This window comes from Cynara cardunculus, assembly GCF_001531365.2.
Source record: "Cynara cardunculus var. scolymus isolate 2C chromosome LG 17, CcrdV1, whole genome shotgun sequence".
Classification (NCBI taxonomy): Eukaryota; Viridiplantae; Streptophyta; class Magnoliopsida; order Asterales; family Asteraceae; genus Cynara; species Cynara cardunculus.
The window spans coordinates 8,125,488-8,146,980 of record NC_037544.1 but is presented as its reverse complement, the minus strand read 5'-3'; the positions used below and the strand labels follow the sequence as shown (position 1 = coordinate 8,146,980).

Here is a 21,493-nt window from a genome sequence, read left to right as displayed (position 1 = left end):
ATATATTTCCGGCGGACCAAATCCGCCGGTATTTTTAAAAAAAAATTAATTATTTTTAAAATATTAATTTTTAAAGAATATATTTATTATATATTATTCCGGCGGATTTATCCGCCGGTATTTTTTTAAAAAATTAATTCTTTTTTAAAATATTAATTTTTAAAAGAAAATATTTAATATATATATATACTATTCCGGCGGATTTCCGGCGTATTTTTCCGCCGGTATTTAAAAAAAATTATATTTTTTTAAAATATTATTTTCTTTTCAAAAAAAAAAAATTCCGGCGAGACAAGTTTCCGGCGGATTTCCGGCTTAAGTTAATCAAGATTTTTTAAAACAACAGACGGAGATTTTCCGGCGGCCTTAATCCGCCGAAAACGTGTAAAATCCGCCGGAAACAAAATCACCGGCGCCCCTTTTTCCGGCGGCCAAATCCGCCGGAAATCCCTTTTTCCAGCGGATTTCCGGCGGATTTGGCCGCCGGAAAAAGTGGGTTTTTTGGTAGTGTATGCAATGGGTAGAACGATGCTCTTTGGACTCTTTGATCACTTAGGTCACTTTGATCACTTTCATTTTGGTGCTTTGCATGTTTTTTACTATAATAATGCATAAGTGAGTTTGGGATTGTGATGTTTAAGGCAAGTTGTAGCTCCTCCGAACTAGAAGGAGACAATGCCCTCACTGGATCAAAAATGGTAGTTTACAAAGCAAGTAGGCTAATGAATAATCAATGGTAGTCCAAAAAAGTAATTGATGACTTAACTTGGCATCTTAGAAAGTTGTTGGAAAGTCCATTATGGCAATCCAAAACATAAGTGAAATTCACATTAGATTGCTATGGCTATAGGATCAAATGCAAAAGACATAGAACACTTGTATGGTAAATGGCTCATGCATGTGGCGGAAGATAAGAAACAATCCCAAAAATCAGTTCCCAAATATGCTAATCTATAAATTAAAAGAAAGTAAGTTATGCGCAAAATTAAAATAGGATAAGGTTGGAGTGTAGAACTTGGCCTACTCAGGAGTAGTAGGTGATGAACATTCACTTTCGTTGATCAAACTGATGGGAAAATGGTGGCAAGCTTCTAAGGGTAACAGATTATCAACCTTCAATTCTTCCCTCCAAAGGTTGTCCCTGTGATGCTCATACTACAACCATAGAGCTCTTTCAGCTTTCATTTCCTTCAAGTTGTCTTATAGACCATTTATCTCTAAGAAAAGTCAAACACGACGACTTTTACATAATTATAGACAAAATAAACTTTCAAGACGAATACAATTTTACACTGACTTTCAGACCTAACAATCTTCAATGAAACATTAATAACCTGGAATAATTATTATTAATAAAATTTTATATTTAAAACACCTTTCTAATTTCACATTAACTTCGGTCTTAACTTTCCCTTACACCCCAAGCTAAGTTTGGTTTCGTATTATAAAAGATATAAAGGTTGTAAAGTAAATAATGGAGATGGACAAAGCAAAATGAAACTTCAAGTGATAATGTCTAAAAATGAAACGTGTTGTGCAAGTTATTAAATTCTAAAGTGAATGCAAAAGTAAATTGTAGGAAATGGAAATGGCTGAAAATAAATTGAATAAATTAAAGTACTGAAATGTAAATGATTGAAAAATAATGCGAGAAATATAAATTACTTAAAGCAGTAAATTAAAGTAAAGAAATGAAAAACAGTGTTGTAGAGTGCAGTAGGATTCAGTAACTTGCATATAAGATTTTGTTTGAAAACTTGAATACTTGTAATAAACACTGATTTCAACTATTTAGACACTCACTACGGGCCACAAATGGATTTTAGTCTACTGTAATGCCACGTATGCACGACTATAGGTTCTACACGTGAAACCGAAAGTAAACAAATGTATTAAAGCAAAGAAACTGTGAATACTTGATTAGAACGTGGAAATATTCGATTTCCACAAATTAAACATAGTCACAAGCTTTATAAATCAACAATGGAGTCCAATGCATGGCCACGATTTTAAACGAAGAGAATAATAGTAAACCTGAAATATGTCAAATAACGAACATTATTACATAAGTTTAACACAAACAAATTAACCAAATTACTTGAAGTAAATCTAGAAATCAGACAAAGAAACAAAGACTTCGGCCTTGAATATTTTAGAACACAAGTAACTAGAAAGAAAGTAAATAAGTAGCAATAATAATTAGCCTTATAAATTTTCAATGCAAAAATCAGAAACCTATGATGGCATTTTTTTCATAACATAGAATATGTCAAAATTGGAATTTGTCAAAGAAATTGGAACCTAAAGGAATTGAAATGGAATTTAATCATGTTTGACCATGTGTTTGGCTGACAAGAATTGGAATGGAATCAGTCAAAAGAATTTGAATTTATTTGTTTGCTCCCGTGAATAGAATAGTGGTGGTAAGGGGAGGCGGTAGTGGTGTAGATGGTAGTGGTAGTAGCAGTGGTAAGGGTGGTGGTGGACTGGTGGGGGTGAAGGCAACAATTGTAACGACGATGATGACACGTTGGAGGTAGCGACAAAAATCGTAGCAGTGGTGATGGTGGCGGCGGTGGCAGTAATGAAGGTGCATGGGGTGGTGATAACTATGGTGGGGAGGTGAAGGTGACAATGGTAACAACAGTCATGATGTCTGTAGGTGGCTTTTTAAGTCTGTCGTAAAATCAAAACAGTCCAGTAACTTCGGAAGAAGGGGTGCTTCTTCACAAAGGGGGTCGTAGTGACCAGGCAGGTGTTAGAAGCGACAACGACATTGGCAGTGGTGGCGATCGTGGCGCCAGTCGTGGAAGCGAAGACAGTGGTGACATCCTTCATGGTGGTGGTGAAGGAATGGAATGAAGTAAATATAAAGCATATAATAGGTTTTTTTTCTTAAAAGATGGAAAGAAGGAATTGAAATTCCTTGCTAGAACCCAAGGAATTTATGTTCCACCGTATGTGGAATTTGAATTCCTTATCAAAACTCAAAGAATGAACCAAATGCGGGAGTGAAATTTGATCAATGGAATTGACCATTCCAATTTCTTCAGATTTCGCTAGATTCCAATGAACCCAAACATCATCACATAAGTCTTTCATTCTATTTATAAGGTAATAAAACTTGGTCACAAAGTAGCCCAAAAATGAAGTATTAAAGCCTTGGGCCAATTCCAATCTTCCAAAAACATCAAGGTAAATTTGGTCATTAAATTGCAAACTGGTCCAACAGTTTCTTATAGGATTACCTTAACAGCGTTACTAACATCACATGCATGATTTCATAGGAATGGTTCTTGATTATGCATATGATAGTCGGGTCAATGCGGACGTACCAGAGCCGCCTTAGAAAACGACATCTACATTTTACTACTTTATGGATAAAAAATCAAAAGATATAAAACCAAATAATGTTTTTTACTACTTAATTTTTACAAGAATGACAATGTATGTGTAACAAAAATACCATTTCTATTAACGGTTTTAAAGTTTAGTTATCTATATCTATACTATATTAAAAAGAAGAGTTACAGTTATGTTGAAAATTTTAAGAGGTACATCATATTATGCTAAATGTACAAACTTTAAAGCTCCACAATCACCCATGTATTAGAAATCAAATCATTTTTCAATTATACTTTATGCCATTATAATTAGTTATTTAATTTACTTTATATTTCTTACTTTTTCATTTTTCATTTCACACTTTTATCATATTCACATAAATAATCGTATATGAAATAAAATGCACTAAAAGATACGTTTTCATTTTTACAAAATTATATCATTATAAACGTCTCGTCAATACCTTCAAAATGAGTTCAATATTGAATATTTTTGGATTTAATCATACTATTTAAAATTATGAATACATAGGAATTATGTTAAATGTACAAACTTTAATCAAATCTTTTTTTTTTTCTAAGTTAGACTTTAAACCCTTATATAATTATTTAATCTATTTATATCCCTTACGTTTTGAATTTTCATTTTGCACATTTATCATATCAACATAAATAATCTTACATGAACTAAAATTTACATGAAAAATGTGTTTTTATTTTATTTTATAAATTATGACATTATAATACTCTCGTCAATACGTTCAAAATGAGCTCAATATTGAATTTTTTATTATTTAATCATACTATTAAATATTATGAATATATACGAATTAATTTGTTTTTATTTTTTATTTTTTACATTTTCATTTTAAAATTTTATTGTATTTAAATAAATAATTACATATTAACTAGAGTATACTAAAAATGTGTTTTTTTGTTACAATTGTATCATTGAATCTTCTCGTCAATGTCTAAAAAATAAGTTCGTTATTGAATATTTTTTGGAGTTTAATAATATTAAAAAATATCATAAATATGTATGAATCTATACTATATTATAAAATACTTTTAAGTGGTTGTATATCATAAAAGACCCTTCTTTGGACATAACTTGACAAAACTAAAAAATGGTACAAATTATGTCTCTATAAGTACAAGTTAGCATAAACATCAGTAACTTTGATTTTCTTGTTTCTAGATTAACAAAAGTTGGTATTCGTTTAAGGTTGTGATTGAGAGAAATGGTCCATGAGTCACTAAACTATCCTAGTATATCCCACTCGGGGTGGGGAGGGGGTCGGGTGAAGACCCTCGACTCTTGAAAAAAGTGTGAGAATAAAAAGATTGAATCTGGGTCACAAGTGGTATTCTCAATGTTGCATTGCGAGACCTTCATGTATAAGAAGTTGTATTTAGAACATTGATCACAACTAGGCATGTGGAGTGTGCCCCTGTACTATTTGAAGAGGAGAAGTTCAAAGAGATGCATGGTGTTGCCTCCTTTAGATTTTTTGGACGGTTTTGATTGCTTAACTTTTATCGTCATACAAAACATTGCACAAAATTTGAGCATGTGTTATTTTGGTTCTTATTAAAACCAAACTATACAAACCAACCCAATATATAGTTATATGTCGACCTTCTTTCTGCCTAGACTAATGGACCTTATTGCAAGGTCTGAATGCTGAAAATGTTAGACCTGAAAGTTGTATGTGTATTCAAATTTCTTTTTATAAAGATTGAGATCTATTGTAAAAATCCTGCTTGAAAAAATAAATGGTAATAATCTTGACCGGTAAAAAAAGCAGTTGGTATAAAACATTTTTGACTACTACTCTGAAAAAACTCAACTGCTCGAAAATTCGATTCTTTTGACTGAAAGCCAATAACTTAGATTACCTGGTTGGGTTGGTGAAGGAAGGGAAACTTAAACCTGTAATCAACTCGACCGAAGAGGCTTGGGCCAAGAGCATCATGCTCTTATATATACATGCATGTCTATTGTAAACTTACATTTTTAATTATCCTACGAATTGTTGTTGTATTGTTATTTTTCTAATATAATTATATAAGTAGTGTTTTTTTATTGAATAGGTATTATTTATATTAATTGATTCCTATTTTATTAAAAAATGTATTGACATGTTTAAATCAAAAACATCATTTAAGTATTTACAGTGAATATCGTTATGTTTTATTGAGAAAAACTTTTTGGGTATATTCCCATCATTTGATGCAATGCTAGCATCTGAAAAGGCTATTGAAAAGAATTCATCTATTGACAAATCACAAACTTCAGCTCCAAAATCATGGTAGCAATCAAGAACAAAATTTTCAACTGACTTTTATTTTTGAATTAAAAAACTTTAATAGCCACTGTAATTTTAGCCATGGTGTCTACGCCAGCTTGCTTGTACCCCGATTAGCCTAAAGAGTCTTGGAAAAATTAGAACTGATGAATATGAGGAAGATCCTATAACAACGTCACCTACCAATCATTTTCACACAAGGAAACATGTTTTTCACAACCTTAATATTAATTAGTTTTTATTCTTTCTCAAATTCTACATAAAAATGTAATGTGGATTCACAGATATATTTTATTTGGTAAAAACTTATTTGTACTAGGTATTTTTGCTTACATATATTCAAATTTTACATCCAACATTATATTGGTATACAACTAGCATCAAGATGGACAAAAAAAAAGACAAAAATGAAACACGGTTGACATTTTAAGTGCTCATCTTTAAATCAAGATGCACAACGCAACATCGCGGGATAGCTACTGGTATACCACTAGCATCGAGATGGACAAAAAAAAGACAAATCAAACATGATTGACTTTTTATGTTCTCAGCTTTAAATCGAGATGCACACAGCAACATCATACGAGTAGCTTACTAGTTAAATTAAAAATGAGAGTAAACTATTATTTTTTGGGGAAATTAATTAAAATAGCTATTTTGATTACATGGTTTCATCTCTTAGCTATTTCTCTCAAAAAATTTTGAAAATAGCCATAGGTCCGTCAATTGGCATGTCCATAATTTGCATAGAGGTCAAAGTGTATGAAAAAAAAAATGAAGTTTCTGAACCAATTGCAGGGTCCAAATATGTAAATTTGGAAATGATCTATTAACTAATTTACATATTTGGTCCTTATAATTGCGAACCTGGTTCTAAAACTTCATCGTTTTTACATTTTGACACCTCCGTAAATTACGGTTCTATGATTGTTTTGTAATTTTGGGAGAGAAATGATAAGAGATGAAACCTATTGATCAAAATGCTATTTCGATTAATTTCCTTATTTTTGTTCTTGTCATTTATTAAAAATTACGACTTTTGTCTTTGTTTTTTTAAAATTACAATTTTTGTTATCATGTTTGCAATTTATTGTTATTCTTATTTCTGAGGCCAACGATGTTAGTGGTTTACCTCTAAGTATAAAGAAAAACAACAATATATTGTAAATCATGAACAAAAACATAAATAAGTTGTAAACCACGAGAACAAAAATGGATAAAAACCAAAATTTCAAAGCACAAGGCTAAAAATAGGGAAATTTGCGCAATAGCCATTTTACAAAATATCTCAGTTTTTAGCCACTTTACAAAGCACTTTCCTGAACCGGACTTTATGTAGAGACTTTATGCAGAAGCTTTGTATCTACATAAAACCCATTTTAAAAAACAAAAAATTCTGACTTTATGCAGAAAGTCTACGTTTTGCGTAAAGTCTAAAAATTTTGTTTTTTTAAATAGGTTTTGTAACACCCTCATTTTTTTTTGTGAGAATGCCACGTAATCTGAAACAATTCTTAAATACATACTCCAAAAGACGGCTAACATAAAACCGTTTGAACTGTCTACAGCGGAGGTCCTTGAACCGTTCAAAATTTACTTAAGTTCTAACCCACCTCATACCGGGTTAAGTTACAAAGATCAACACAACGTCAAAAGACTAAACATAAGATGATAAGTAGCGACTCTCTAAGCGTGTCCTTTGCTCTTACCCAATCTCGAACTACCTGGCCCTGAGATGCATACTATAGTCAGCTTATAAAGCTCAGTGAGTTCATGGCTTGAGTGAGTAAAGATCATTTCATATCATACATATCAACTTGTAAACTTTGTACCAAAAATATGCATTTTCTGAAAAACATGCAGCACTGAAATAACAGAGATCTCATAACTTGTCTGTCGGGTGTGAGTCATTTAGTCACAAACACGCCCTGGGCTGATACTTCAATCTTAATTGATCACCCACTTGTCCGGGTAGTGTTTTATATTGGTAATGACTTGCTGGTCAAATGCTCACCTGCTAAAACTGATCATAAAACTTTCATATGATATAACATGCTAGAGTTTTTTGAAAACTGCTTAAACACATAGCATGCAACTGATCATAAAATGACATACATGTAAAATATATCATGTATGTAAACTGAAACATCATGTATATGTACCCGTCATCATATAAATCATATAATGCTCGAAAATAAATTTATACATAGGTATGCATCCCATTGTAAGTCTCATGAAGACTCACCTGTTAATGTAGATTGCTTAACTAACGTCACTGTCTGGCAACCTACAATTTATAATAGTAAATAGCATATAAATGATTAATTTCTCCCAAAGGTTAACATAAAGGTCAACTTACGGTCAACTACGTTGACTAGGGTCAACCTTGGTCAACTATGCTTAAGAACGTTCTTCACATCAACAAAATTATAGGAACGTGAGTTCAGACACAAGGGGTATCATCTAGCTATATACCTTAAACGACTAAGTCTGGAAGAAGACCAGAGCCTCTGTGGACGGCCAGAGCCTCTGGTTGCATTGACAGAGCCTCTGGACTCTTAAGTCCTTTAGGCCAGAGCCTCTGTGGTTGTATCGACAGAGCCCCTCTGCTTGTATACCATATTTAGGAAATAATTCCACATCAAGGATAGAGCCCCTCTGGACTCTTAAATCCTTTAGGACCAGAGCCTCTGTGGTTGTATTGACAGAGCCCCTCTGCTTGTGCACCATAAGAAAATAATACATCACCAAGGCCAGAGCCCCTCTGTGGTCTCTCTTCTAGAGCTTCTGGTCTCACGACCAGAGCCTCTGGTTGAATCATACTTAGTAATTATATTTCACATCAAGGACATAGCCCCTCTTGTCTCTCTTCCAGAGCCTCTGTATGACCAGAGCCTCTGGTTCTTAGCCACTTAGAAATTATTTCAACATAGGACCAGAGCCCCTCTGGTCTCTCTTTCAGAGCTTCTGGTCCCAAATCATACTTGGAAAAATAATTCAAGGGCCAGAGTCCCTCTGGTCTCTATCTTCCAGAGCTTCTGTCTAACACAACTTGATACAGAGCTCTCATATAGAGCTTCTGGCTACCATAACTTGATACAAAGCTCCCATGTAGAGCTTCTGTACCCTATAACTTGATACAGAGCTCTCATGCAGAGCTTCTGTATAACCTTCTTTAAAGTGGTTTCTAAACAGAACGCGATACAGCGTATTCACCAAATGAAATCTAAACTTTGAATTCGAACTCTAAAACGCGAAGTTTGGACGTGGGCCTTCATAGAGTTCTACACAGGGTCAAAGGTACAGCTAAACATTGTAACAACATAAATTTTGGTTGAGCCTTTACCTCTAAATGACGGGAAAACAGGGGATTCTTGCCTGGTCTTGAACTCCGGTTTTTCTCTCTCAAACTCGACGATTTCCTTCTTCTTTTAAAAGAATGGCGACCCTAAACCAGTGCCCATAATTTATACTCAAACGATTTGGCCTATTAGTTGACCAAATTGGCCGAATCCCGAGTTTTAGGCTGTGAAACTGTTCCTCCACAGCCTGCAACCGGCTGGTTACAGTTTCCCCTTTTGGACCAGGCACCGCCTGTTCCTCTTCTGCCTTACCCAAAGTTGACAGCAGGCCCTTCTGCAGTGCAAGTCTGTTGCACATTTACAAAACAGGTCCTTCTGGTTTGGACCTGCTTACATCCGACCCAACCCTTTAACTATCGCGAAATTACACTTTCACCCATGGCTTGACTTTTCCTTCACTTTTGGTCCGATTTTAAACCTATTTTAATTTCTATTTTTATTTGACATATATATATATACATATAAATAAAATAAAAATAATAATAAAGGTAAATTATCTATTCCTCGAAATTTTGGGTTTTACAGGTTTTACGTAGATACAGAGCTTTTGCATAAAGTCCGATTATTTCAGGAAACAGATTTGTAAAGTGGTTAAAAAATGAAAGTCATTTTATAAAATGACTATTTGCATAAATTTTCCTTAAATATAACAATTTTCAGTAAAACCATAGGGATGAAAAATGTAGTTACTCTAAAACTAAAAAAAATAAGTTGTACAGGCAATTTTACATTTTTTAATTAAATAATATATAATTTTATCCTTAATATTAAAGAGAGAATTCTTTTCTATCAACAATTAAAGATAAAATAAGGAAGTAAACATATATTTCTTTAAAAATAAATATTTATTTTAATATAAATTAAAATAGAAATATAGACTTGAGATCATGTGAGACTAAGAGTTTTTTGTGAAACCTGTAAGACTAATTTATCAATCCTTAGATTAGATCTACAATCTGAACATTCATAATCACAAAATTGTCACGAAACTTCTCAATAATCATAAAATTGTCACCGTGCAACTTTAGACTATTAGATTATTAGCTTATAAGGTTGATCAATGAATATAAATTGGTCTTACTGGTATCACGAAAAATCTTTGGTTCTATGTAAACTCAACCCTAAAAATATAAACAATTATTTTGGAAGGATGGAACATATATTTTTTCTGTTTTTGCTGCAAAAATTGTTTAGTGTTCAATATGGAAAATGGTGTAAAGTTTGGTGGCCAATCTCAAAGTTCTGAGTTCTTCTTGTTATAATTGTAAAAGGGGCTGCACCTGACATTAAACTCATAATCGATGGGGGTTCAGAGTAATTGAGGGGGGAAAAGAAGAAGAAGCAGCGCAAAGGGGGAAATTGGTTCGATTTCTTCAGCAATTCACTCCCTTCGATCTCTAGATTTATTCGATGATCACTTAACTATCGACAATTGTTTCAATTCAACCACTGCAGAAAAGCAATTGGAATAGATTAGATTAGATGGATCATCACAACTGTTCATCCATCGCAGATCTCCGATCAAGATAATTCACCCTTAGATTGTTACAGATTCGGATCTGTAAATTGTGTTGGTTTTTCTGAATACATTTGGTGTCTACTGATTATTTCTTTGAATTTGTGTTGGGAGAGTTTTTCTTCAATGGCGACAAGGAATAGAACATTTCTGTTTAAGAAGTATAGAGATGCATTGAAGAGCGTTAGGGCTCCTTCGGCTGTAGCTTCTTCTAGCTCCCGCGGTGCGGTGATTGAGTTGGCCAACGCCGGTATGCTAAAGCAAAATCGTTCTTATGCTCCTCTTAGTACTGAGGATCCCGGAACTTCCTCGTATGTTCTCCCTATCATTTATGTTTATATGTTTTTTTCTATATTTATGAATTATAATAATTCACGTTAAATCGAAGCTATGTTTTGTTAACCGATTCATCAAATTGTACAAGTAAATAGGTTTTATTGCATGATACAATGCTTTTCTGTATATTGTTCTTAGTAGAAAAGACATCCAACTAACAATAGTTATTCGAGGGGTTGGGTTTTAAAATACGCTTCTGATCTGGTTGATAGAAGGTTGAGTTTATCATAATCTACTTTGCTTGGTAATTCTCCATAGAGAATATCCTTTTTGAGAAAAATGAAAAAATTCATCAAGTTGAAAGAATTGATGATATCATTGAGAAATTAAGTAGTGCATCGAGGCAGAGGAAAAGGATTTCCAAATGTTGGCATGTATATTAAACACTGTTTGCAGCCAGTAATGGATATCGTTCTAGAGGTCAGTGCTGCATTGCATGCATGCCTAAATAGATTTGTAAATGTGCGGGTTCTGGCATAGGATGAGAAAGAAAGATCAAGTTACATTATTTTGAGGCATCTAAAAGATTTGGCATGATACTTTCATAACTTAGACTGTTAGTAATGATGATCACCATGAGTATCTGATCTATAAGAAACATGTACAAGTTTTGCATGCAGACCCAACTCGTGGATATGAATGCATCATCGTCAAGTATGTTTTGTCATATGATCATTGACTACTATGTCAACCTTTTGTTTGCTTTGATAAAGTCTCACTAGTCACTACACATATTAGGCTTTAGAGGCAAGGCTTGGATATATTGAACAAGTTCATGAATTTAACAGGATTTTTGATGATGTGAAACCCTGAGATGTATAATTTGAATGCAAGGAGAAGAGAAGCTAGGCTTATCTAAGTTGGGGGTTTAAGAGTTATTTGAAAAATATGTTGTTTGAAAGAACGGATGGTGATCTATTCTGCTACATAATGAACTTCAAGTTGCATCTTTTGATAGGATTATTCTTGTCCAATAAGTTCTCAAGAACATCATTGTTTCCACTGATATAGACAGAATACATTTTCTCTGCAACAGTACAACAGTAGGTGTTACATGATAACATATGGATTTCTATGCTGTATTGACGCCTCAATTCTATAAAAAATCATTAAATCTAGCGAAAACTTGGACTAATTGGCGATTATTGTCATTAGTTCCACTATTTGTGCAACAGACAAATTTCTGGTGTACTATTGGTGAGAAATATGTACCACACTACAGAACTCTGGTCTCTTAGAACTTGACAGTTGACAGCAACTAACTAAACACATTTTCACTGATCCTCTAGGTGCAAACCCAAATTTCAGGATCTATACGGGATTAAGTAATTACATGCAGGGCTGCAACTCGTGGTGTATGAAGGAAAGGCCATACCCATCGTACATAATGCTACAGTGTGACCCCATCATGTCCCCTTGCATGAGCTGAAAGTCACAGGTTAATGTGATGGACTCATAGTAATTTGATGGTCTATAGCTTCTCTATGAGCAGGGACCTTTTATTTACTGAGCACATGATTATATTTTATGTGCAGTTTTAAGTTACTGCCTCTCACCACATCTCCCCCTTCAGCAAAAGAGATTCTCCTTAGAAGCTTCTTGCATGCTGGATTAAGTGAGAATGACATCATAATGAATAAATCAACCTTATTGGACAGTGGAACTGAAGTGTTGATGTGATATGTAATGTTAGACATCTGGCCTTGTAAATAGTGTCCTTTTCTTCTTTCTGGGAACTAAGACTTTGGAATATAGGTTTCTTGCAATCACGGTCAAGGAAACTTTGACCACAGTATAACCAATAACCAATAAACTGTGGATAAACCTAAGAGAGGTTTATTAGTTACACAGTACTGTTGGCTGCTATATTCATACCGATTCATGTTAGAAAAACTTGCTTGGAATCCACTGAAAGTCGTATATCACTTTCAGATTGAAGTATTTCGACGGTACGATCGAAATCTCAATCGGATAAAATTAAGTGGTTTATCGAACTTGAGAATGCAGATATCGTTATGAATCTATGTGTACCTCTCTAGACGAAAAATGACCAATTCAAAATTGAATGCGGAAACTGTCAAAACGACAGTTTTTGAGCCCTAAACCGGGTTTAAAAACCGGGCCAAAACCGGGTTTAAAATTAAAAATTCGGATTTCTGATGCATTTTTCACAAAGCAATATTACCCGAATAAAAAATTTCCAAGCTGACCCCAGGGGCTCTGCCCCTTGGACCCCGCCAGCTGAAACCAGCTTTTCTTTTACAAGACACTAGGCAAGTGGATTATAGTTTGTTGGGTATTAATTCTTTGGGTATAAGTAGATTCAGCCATATGAGCATTGTGGTACTATTACTCTCCGGCTATATTTTTCTATGCATTTTCTGTTTGGAGTGCCCTAAAGTAACCTTGACCTTTCAATTTGGTGGAACTAGTGAGGTGGAAAGTTAAAGTGCCTCTTGCACTATGTTGATGTAAATACGAGGTATGTTCTACTTCGAAGTGGTGAAAAACCAAACCAAACAGGGGCAAGATGTACCATGTACATAGACCTTTCATCTGCCCTTGGAGGTAGAGGGGCCTTTCCCGTGAAGACCTTTGGTTCGCGAAAAAGTTTTGGAGAGACAAGAGAAATAGAGAACTTGTTAAAAATTGACAGTTGAGAGGATTTTGAAAAGTGGTGAAACTGGATGCTATATATACTATAGCTTTAACTCATCTTCTTCTTTGTTTATTTTTATTCAAAATCACTATCTTTTTTTTAGCTAAGAAAGCCTGGAAATGACGAATGGGGCTAGTGATCCTTTGGACTATGGTAGTTAAGGCACGTATATCTGCAAAGGTAGCAATAAATTTGTAAATATTCCAGGCATGGGAGTGTATGATAATAATATGGAAAATTATGTAGTAATCTCACTATTCTGAATAAGAGAGAAAGGGTAGATTTTTGTTTCAAAAGCGACAAAGAAATCAATACTTACCAGTATCACTAATCCTTTGAACTATATGTATGTCTAGTGTTCCTTGGATTTACAAGAAGAACCCCAGACAACCTCTTGTAGTACCTTAAAAATAAGACGGATAGGATGACAAATTGACATTAAATCCCAAAGAGTTTTTGGAGATAGTTCCTCTAGACTTATATTTATCATTGTGTCCTTACCTGGATTACTACTATTGAATTCCTTTCCTAGTACTTGTACTGGAGCTCTTTTTCTATTACTTTGTCCTGCAAAATCTTTGATGGCCACTTGGTTACTCTCACTACGAAATGGAATATGAGTGTTTCGTGGTTCAAAAATGCAGAATCTCGTCTCAATCATCATTTATGAGAACTCTTAGGAATAATTTCCTTCGCTTGGACATTGCATTTGGTGGTTTGTGTCCAGCTCTTGGTATAAGTTGCTTGTACAAAGCATTTCAAAATAACCATCATGGGGTTCCAATCACAATTCTAATTGTGTTGCCTTATTTTTCTTCTCGACTAAGGCAAACACACCTTCGGGAAACGTATGTAATCCTATTAATGCTCAAAGAATCACATATCAATATCTGATTTAATTTGCCATTACTATAAAATTCAAAAATTTACCAAGATTTGTAATTTAATAGTGGGAGGAGGAGGGGAGAGAGAGAAGGGAAACCTGAGGTAGTTGTTAAAAATCTGGGTTTTGTGATTATAATCGAACTTGGATCGTTTATGGGAACGCTTCTCAATTACAATTTCGACCCACTGTTGCCTTAGGTATCTCAAAATTTGTACTGGTATGATCCACATTCTCACTCTCGTTTCTAGCAAATACTCGAGTATATAACATATTTATTGTGTTTGTATATCCAAAAATGAGATAAGCAACCTTTTATAGGTAGTTATTTATAGTGGCTATGGGTAGTTACCAACAGTTGCAAAAAGATAAGGATCAATTTTTCGGAGGCACCGAAATTGGGACACCTAAAATTTCTCCCTGAAATGAGCACACTGAAGTCAACGCTGAGCACCAATTTGACGCACCGAGCTGAACTCAGACAGCCGATCCGAGTGATCTCCTAGCCATAGTTAGCGTAGACGAAAATGGTCTGGGGGAGCTCTCCTTTGACCCTGCTCGCTGATCGGTCAACGGTGGGCCATGACAGGGGGTGCAGCCCCCTTGACACTCCCCCAGGGGGGGCGGGTGGCTATATGGCGATCTATGGTTTAAGCTGGCTTGTACAAACGTGCGCTCCCATCAGCTAACTTGATTAGAATGCTCAACTTAAAACTTATTCTATCTCAAGTAATCCCAACTACACAAAATGCTTGACGACACCGCCAATAGTGGTTAGCCTCGAATTCCTACACATGGAGCTTTCGTCAAATTTCAGCCTATATGTGAGGTCTATCGTATTTGGAGAATCAATTTGAAGTCCAAGATAAATATGACTGTCTGATGTCAATAGAAGCAGCTTAATTGATTTTTGCAACATATGAATAAATCATCATTCATTGTTATCCCATCGAGAACATTTCTCTCACAGGCATCTGTGATATGTTCTGGTGTTGACTTCTTTTTCTTCTTCTTTCTTTCCCACAACATAAGCTATTCATGTTGCAGACAAGGACAAACTATTCATCATGCCCAAAACCTTGTCATGCTGTTAATTGATAGGTAAGATCTTGTCACTCCATGAGATAGTCAATCATGTGTTTTATAGACTCAAGATAAGCAAGCTATAATGATATGAAATCACACAATTCCTTTTGTGACATACTAATGGATGCATCACCAGTCCTAAGCTTGAAATTCCACTGGGTTTCTAGGATGGATATTATGCATCATTCTCTGACCAGTAGCAGTGAGAGCTTGTGCAGGGGTGGCCTTCTCTACTTTCAATATTCTCTTGAGGGTCCAATAAGTAGATTTATGCGTATTTTCTGTTGTATATGTATGCAAATTTAGAAATTATTGCCAATTGAAGACAAACACAAAAATGACAAGTCTAGAAGAACTCTGCTTGCTGGTTATGAAGGTTCTTGACAGGGAGATTGCTGATCAACATTGAATTAATTTCTTGTACAGTTGTACCATATCTAACCCTACATCTACTTTATTCCGATAACAACTTAGGGATCTACATGGGATTCTTGGATTTGTATGGTCCCTGTATTTTACCATATACAGTTTCTCAATATAAAGGATCAGTTCAATTTTTTTAATTTGGTTTTGAGTGGGTGAATAAGTATCTGATACAGAGCCACATATGGTTCAATGAAGCCTCAAGCTGTCTAAGTTACCTTCTAGGCTCTCATATTCTTTGATTGGACTCATATAATTCTTTTCGTTCCTGATAAGCAATTTCTTGTATTTGTAACGGAGATACTTTGTCCATGCTCTTGCTTTGTAGTGACTGGTGAAGGTTTATTCTTGTTTTGCAGCGCAGGGGCACTAACCGTGGGTCTTCCTCCTGCTTGGGTTGATGTATCTGATGAAATAGCAACAAATGTGCAACGTGCGAAGTCTAAAATGGCGGAGCTAGCGAAGGCTCATGCCAAGGCTTTGATGCCCTCGTTTGGGGATGGGAGAGAAGATCAACACAGGATTGAGGCCCTTACCCATGAGATAACTGATCTCCTCAAAAAGTCAGAAAGGAGATTGAAGAGATTATCTGCTGGTGGGAATTCTGAGGATTCAAGTATCAGGAAAAATGTGCAGGTATAATTCCATCTCAAAAATGGTGACTGATTGGCTGAAAATTGATAACACTTGCTTATAGTTGGAAAAGCATTTCTGACTTCAGATCATCTCCCTTCCATTCTCTACGCTCTCCAAGTTTTGTTTTCAATTAACATATTCTCGGACCTGTTTACCCACCAAACCTGAATCTTAAATGATTATAAAAACTGTGTCAGGGGTGCAGTTTTCTTACTGATTTCGTTGGAAAAAGATTATAAGTTAAGTTGTTATATGTTTTTATCATAGATGCTTTTGTTTGATGCATTGTAATTTTCTTTTTGAAGAAATGTGCAGGCATCACTTGATCGTCACCTGCTCATTGGATTATAACTTGTTAAATGTTTGGAAATAGTTTTCTCTTAGCATTTTCATGCCTTTCTATTCAAAGTGCAAATTTGACCTTTCATGTCATTCACCGGTAATGGAAATGTATTTACTAGTTATTATAGGCCATCAAATATTCGTCTACCAAACTATTCATATAATTATTTGTCTGGGGACAGTCCTTTTAACTCTTACTGTAGAAATGTGCATGTAGCCACAAACTTATTGGTTTTTCCCTTTTCATCTTACATGCATAAGAAGTATAATTTGTTTAAACTTAGTGATGACAATAAGTTGTACTACAATATTTGAACGGCCCCAGCTCTACTGGGCTCTGGTATAGAGGCCTGGAGCTTTTACATCTCAAATGAATTGCTTAATAATCTGTAATCATGTGTTAAGAGACCTGGAGTTTTTACATCTTAAATGAATTGCTTAATAATCTGTAATCATGTGTTATTATAAACTTTTATGGCAGCGTTCTCTTGCCACTGATCTTCAAAGCCTTTCAATGGAACTCCGGAAGAAGCAGTCCACTTATTTGAAGCGCCTTCAGCAGCAGAAAGAGGTTTCTTAGACTCTCTTAATTATAAATTTAGTACAAGTTCATAAACATACGATGTGGTAATCTGATACATAGAATCAACTGATTATATTCATATGATATAGTGCCCCTTCTTTGCAAATGCCGGTGCTAGCTTATCAACAATTTTCTATTTGACTTTTAAGGACTTCAGACACCTTTTGTTAATAGGTGTTACTTTGCCTTTCTTCTAGGGTCCAGATGGTGTTGATCTGGAAATGAACTTAAATGGAAAGCATTCTAAAAGGGATGATGATGAGTTTGATGACTTGGTATGTCGAATTTTCTCTTTTTGCTAATATTTACTCACCATTTACTTATTTTGTACTCTGCTATAGTGTATTTCCTCGTTCATGTGGTTGGGATTACAGTTGTTCCAACTTTTTTTTTTTGAAGTATATAAAATTTATATACAGCAAATGCAACAAATAAACTCACACACCCTCCTCACCTATGGTGAGGTTTGAACCCTTCACCTCCTAGAAGGCCAAGGGTTACAATACCGCTAGGCCAAATGCCCTTTGGTTGTTGCAACTTCCATGTAACTACTTCAGTTGTGGACAAGTGTCCTCATGGACTTGCCATGCTCTGTATTGTTGTTAGAGAAATATGTTCATCATGCAATTTTCCAATCTTCCCCTGTATCACTAACAAAGGAAAGTACTTTCCTTGCACTACTGGTGGATGGTGTGAGACCAAATTCTAAAAACTAATTTTCTTCAAAATTATCCCCTAATTCTTTCTTTTTCATATTCCTACCATATGAAATATGAGAGATAGGGTAATAGTGTAAAAGTAATTGTTTCTTTTACCATATTAGCTTGGGGGTAAGATGACTTATATCGAACATCTGGATGTAAAGGGCCACACAGTTTGGGACATGGGGAGTCTTATGTTTCTGCAATAATCTAAATATGTATGAACAGAAAAATGGGGTAAATTGGAAAATCCTAGTCTTGTCTGGTAGCTTTCAAAATTAAATTGCTAATCTAGTAATCAATTTAAAGAATCTCATATGAACCGAAAATGGCGAAGTTCATCTTCTTCATTTTTGCTGTATGATATATCATTGTTCGTTACTTTACATGATTTCTCATGCCTTCTTTGCTAAATGGATTTAGGGCCTGAAAAAGATGAACAAGCTAGACTATAGGCAACTTGGCTTTGGATTGATTGTTTAAAATGTAGGCTCAAGTTCGGAAAATACTTGTAGACTAGCTCACAAAATGAACCAAGCTGGACTTGAGATTATTAATCAAGTTCAAGCTCTCTTGATTTCAGTTCATTTGAAACAAACGAAGCCACAAATAGTTATCAAGGTTCACGGAACTCAACGTTTGATTACTTTTCTGTAATCTCTGTCCACCTCCAGTAGGCAAAAACCAAAAGTCTTATATCTTATTAAGCAAGTAATATAGTGCGGATTCAAATCAAATTCTGTAGTTCATTAGATAAAATTTACAAAGCTAGAATAATTCACCATATTAGGTAAAGAGCATGGTACTTGTATGATGCATGCATTTTATTGTATATCTTAGGAGTAGTTAAATTAAATGTAAAATTAGCCTATTAATGGGGTTTTAAACTACTATCGTTACTCTAGAATGTTTAGTAATAACCTTGAGACGTAAACAAACAAATAACTTGAAAAACGAGTTTAAAAGCTCAACTTTGCTCGTCTCATGTACGATCACAATTAGTTGGCTAGCTTCTCTAAGGTGAACTCTGCAAATCTTCAGTCTGTTATTGTTCGTTTTACCTACAGCTTTATTGAGATTGGGTCTTGAATGAGCCTTTAAAAGGAACAAAATGCTAGTGTGCTCATGATCTTTGCTAGTATGTTTGCAGCATTTGAGGCGAGTCTCAAGTTTCCATTCTTCTAAAGCCAAAGAAAATATGACTTATTCCCCATATTTTTGATGATTTGCCTTTGTCTGCACTTACCACATAATACTAACTTACATTGTTAATATGTGTAAAGATTTCTTATTTTAAGACATCAAAATCATCTATGTAGGGTTTCAACGAACATCAGATGGCAAAATTGAAGAAAAGCGAGGCTTTCACAGTGGAAAGAGAGAAAGAGATTCAACAGGTCGGTGCAATGCAGTTTATGTGTGTTTATATTCCTGTCTCTATACTAATCTGATGATCCTTTTACCATCCCCTGAAGGTTGTGGAATCAGTAAACGAGCTGGCACAGATCATGAAGGATCTCTCTGTCCTTGTGATCGACCAGGTCAGAAAATTAGTCGTGAATTTTAAGGCTATGTTTGGCAAATTAGCTGATAAGCCAGCTGTTGGCTGAAAAACTAGCTTCTCATAAAATAGTCATATTTGGTATAAAAAAACTAGCCAATAAGCTAAGATGACAATGTAACACGATCTACATTACTCAATTCTAAAATACAAGGGGTATAATTTGAAAAAGAGCCCCTGGAACATACTGAAATGCTATATGAAATAGTTTTTCAAAAAACTAGCTTATGACTTACCAAATATGACTTTTTCAATAAGCTCCAAATGAGGTAGCTAATGGTGCTAAACGAGGGTTATGGTTCGCATGGTATATAACTGGATTTATTTTTGTTGAAACAGGGAACTATTGTTGATAGAATAGACCACAACATTCAGAATGTTGCAGCATCCGTGGACGAAGGCCTTAAACAGCTGCAAAAGGTTATGCTTAACTTTATATCCTCTAGACCTCCCATCCGTTCCTACTTTCAAGCAGCGCATACTGGGTTCGTTTCTTTTACGTATTTCTCTAACTACGGTTTTGAACCTTGAAATGGAATTTGCAGGCGGAACGAAGCCAGAAACGAGGGGGAATGGTAATGTGTGCTACAGTACTTGTTATCATGTGCTTTGTAATGTTGGTCTTGTTAATCCTTAAGGAGATTCTTTTCTGATCATTTCTTTCATTACAAAGTAATTTGTTTGTTTCAAGTATTTGGCTTACACAGAATGACTGTATACCATCCTCCTCAAACACGCAAATACCCATAACGGGAAGTTTTGGAAATTCCCGTGTTTATGTACTAGCAGGGGGAAGGCAGGAGTACGTGCGTGTATAATTCAGAGTCATGTATAGAGGATTTTGTACTGTATGGTATTGATTTCTTTTTGTTGGGAAAAATGGGTTGTAATTTTCGGGGACTAGATTTACGTATCGATTTATTCATCAAATATAATGGAAGAGCATCTATTGTTAGAAGATTTGTATCGATTCATTCATTCCAATGGCCCATGTCGGCTACGTTTTTAGATGATTGTGCTCGATTTCCGAACGATTTAAATTAGGGTTGTTCATTGGTTGACATCTAATGGATGTGATGGGAACCAAACCGATCCAATCATCCATTAGATGTTGGATTTTTCCAATCGATCCAATCCAATCCAATTCAATGGATGATTAGATTGGTTCGGTTTCATCCATTGGATATTCTTATTGGATCGGATTGGATCCAACCATTAATCGGATTAGATTGAATCCATCCGACATCCAATGGACGATCTGATCCAATATCTTAAATCCGATTTACAATAATTGATATAATATTTTAATATACTTAATTTCATCCGTTCAATCACTAAAAACATAGAATTACCATTCTCAAGTCTCACCCATACATATTGGGAAGTGATGAGTAGCAACATTGAGCTACTAAAAAGTAAAAACTAAATAATAGAAATATCGCCGGCAACTTAACTACAAGTCCACGACAATTCAATCCACCCTTAATTCTCCAGATCCAACCAACATTCTATAAAATTAAAAAATATAAATTAATATCTCATGATTAAACACTTATAAAATAAACGGAAATATATTATATATATACTAGAAGCGTACTCGCGCAATGCAGCGAGATACATCGTGATTTTAATATTTCATTTTATTCTTAATCTCAGTCGATGTTATAATATGACTTTATGTGATTTTGAGAAATCGATGATGTTTTTATTTTTGAATAAAATATATGTTTGAAGATATCATAAAAATTTGAC

The 21,493-nt window shown here is 34.8% G+C and overlaps 1 protein-coding gene across 1 annotated transcript; it reads left to right on the top strand.

Moving 5' to 3' along the window:
* The first annotated feature begins 10,311 nt into the window (after positions 1-10,311).
* LOC112500678 (syntaxin-43-like) lies at positions 10,312-20,696 on the top strand. Its single transcript, XM_025104223.1, has 8 exons — positions 10,312-10,842; positions 16,278-16,554; positions 17,378-17,467; positions 17,677-17,754; positions 19,500-19,577; positions 19,656-19,721; positions 20,081-20,161; positions 20,287-20,696. The coding sequence occupies exons 1-8, from the start codon at positions 10,658-10,660 to the stop codon at positions 20,392-20,394; spliced, it is 963 nt and encodes a 320-aa protein (XP_024959991.1). The 5' UTR covers positions 10,312-10,657; the 3' UTR covers positions 20,395-20,696.
* Positions 20,697-21,493: the final 797 nt, after the last annotated feature.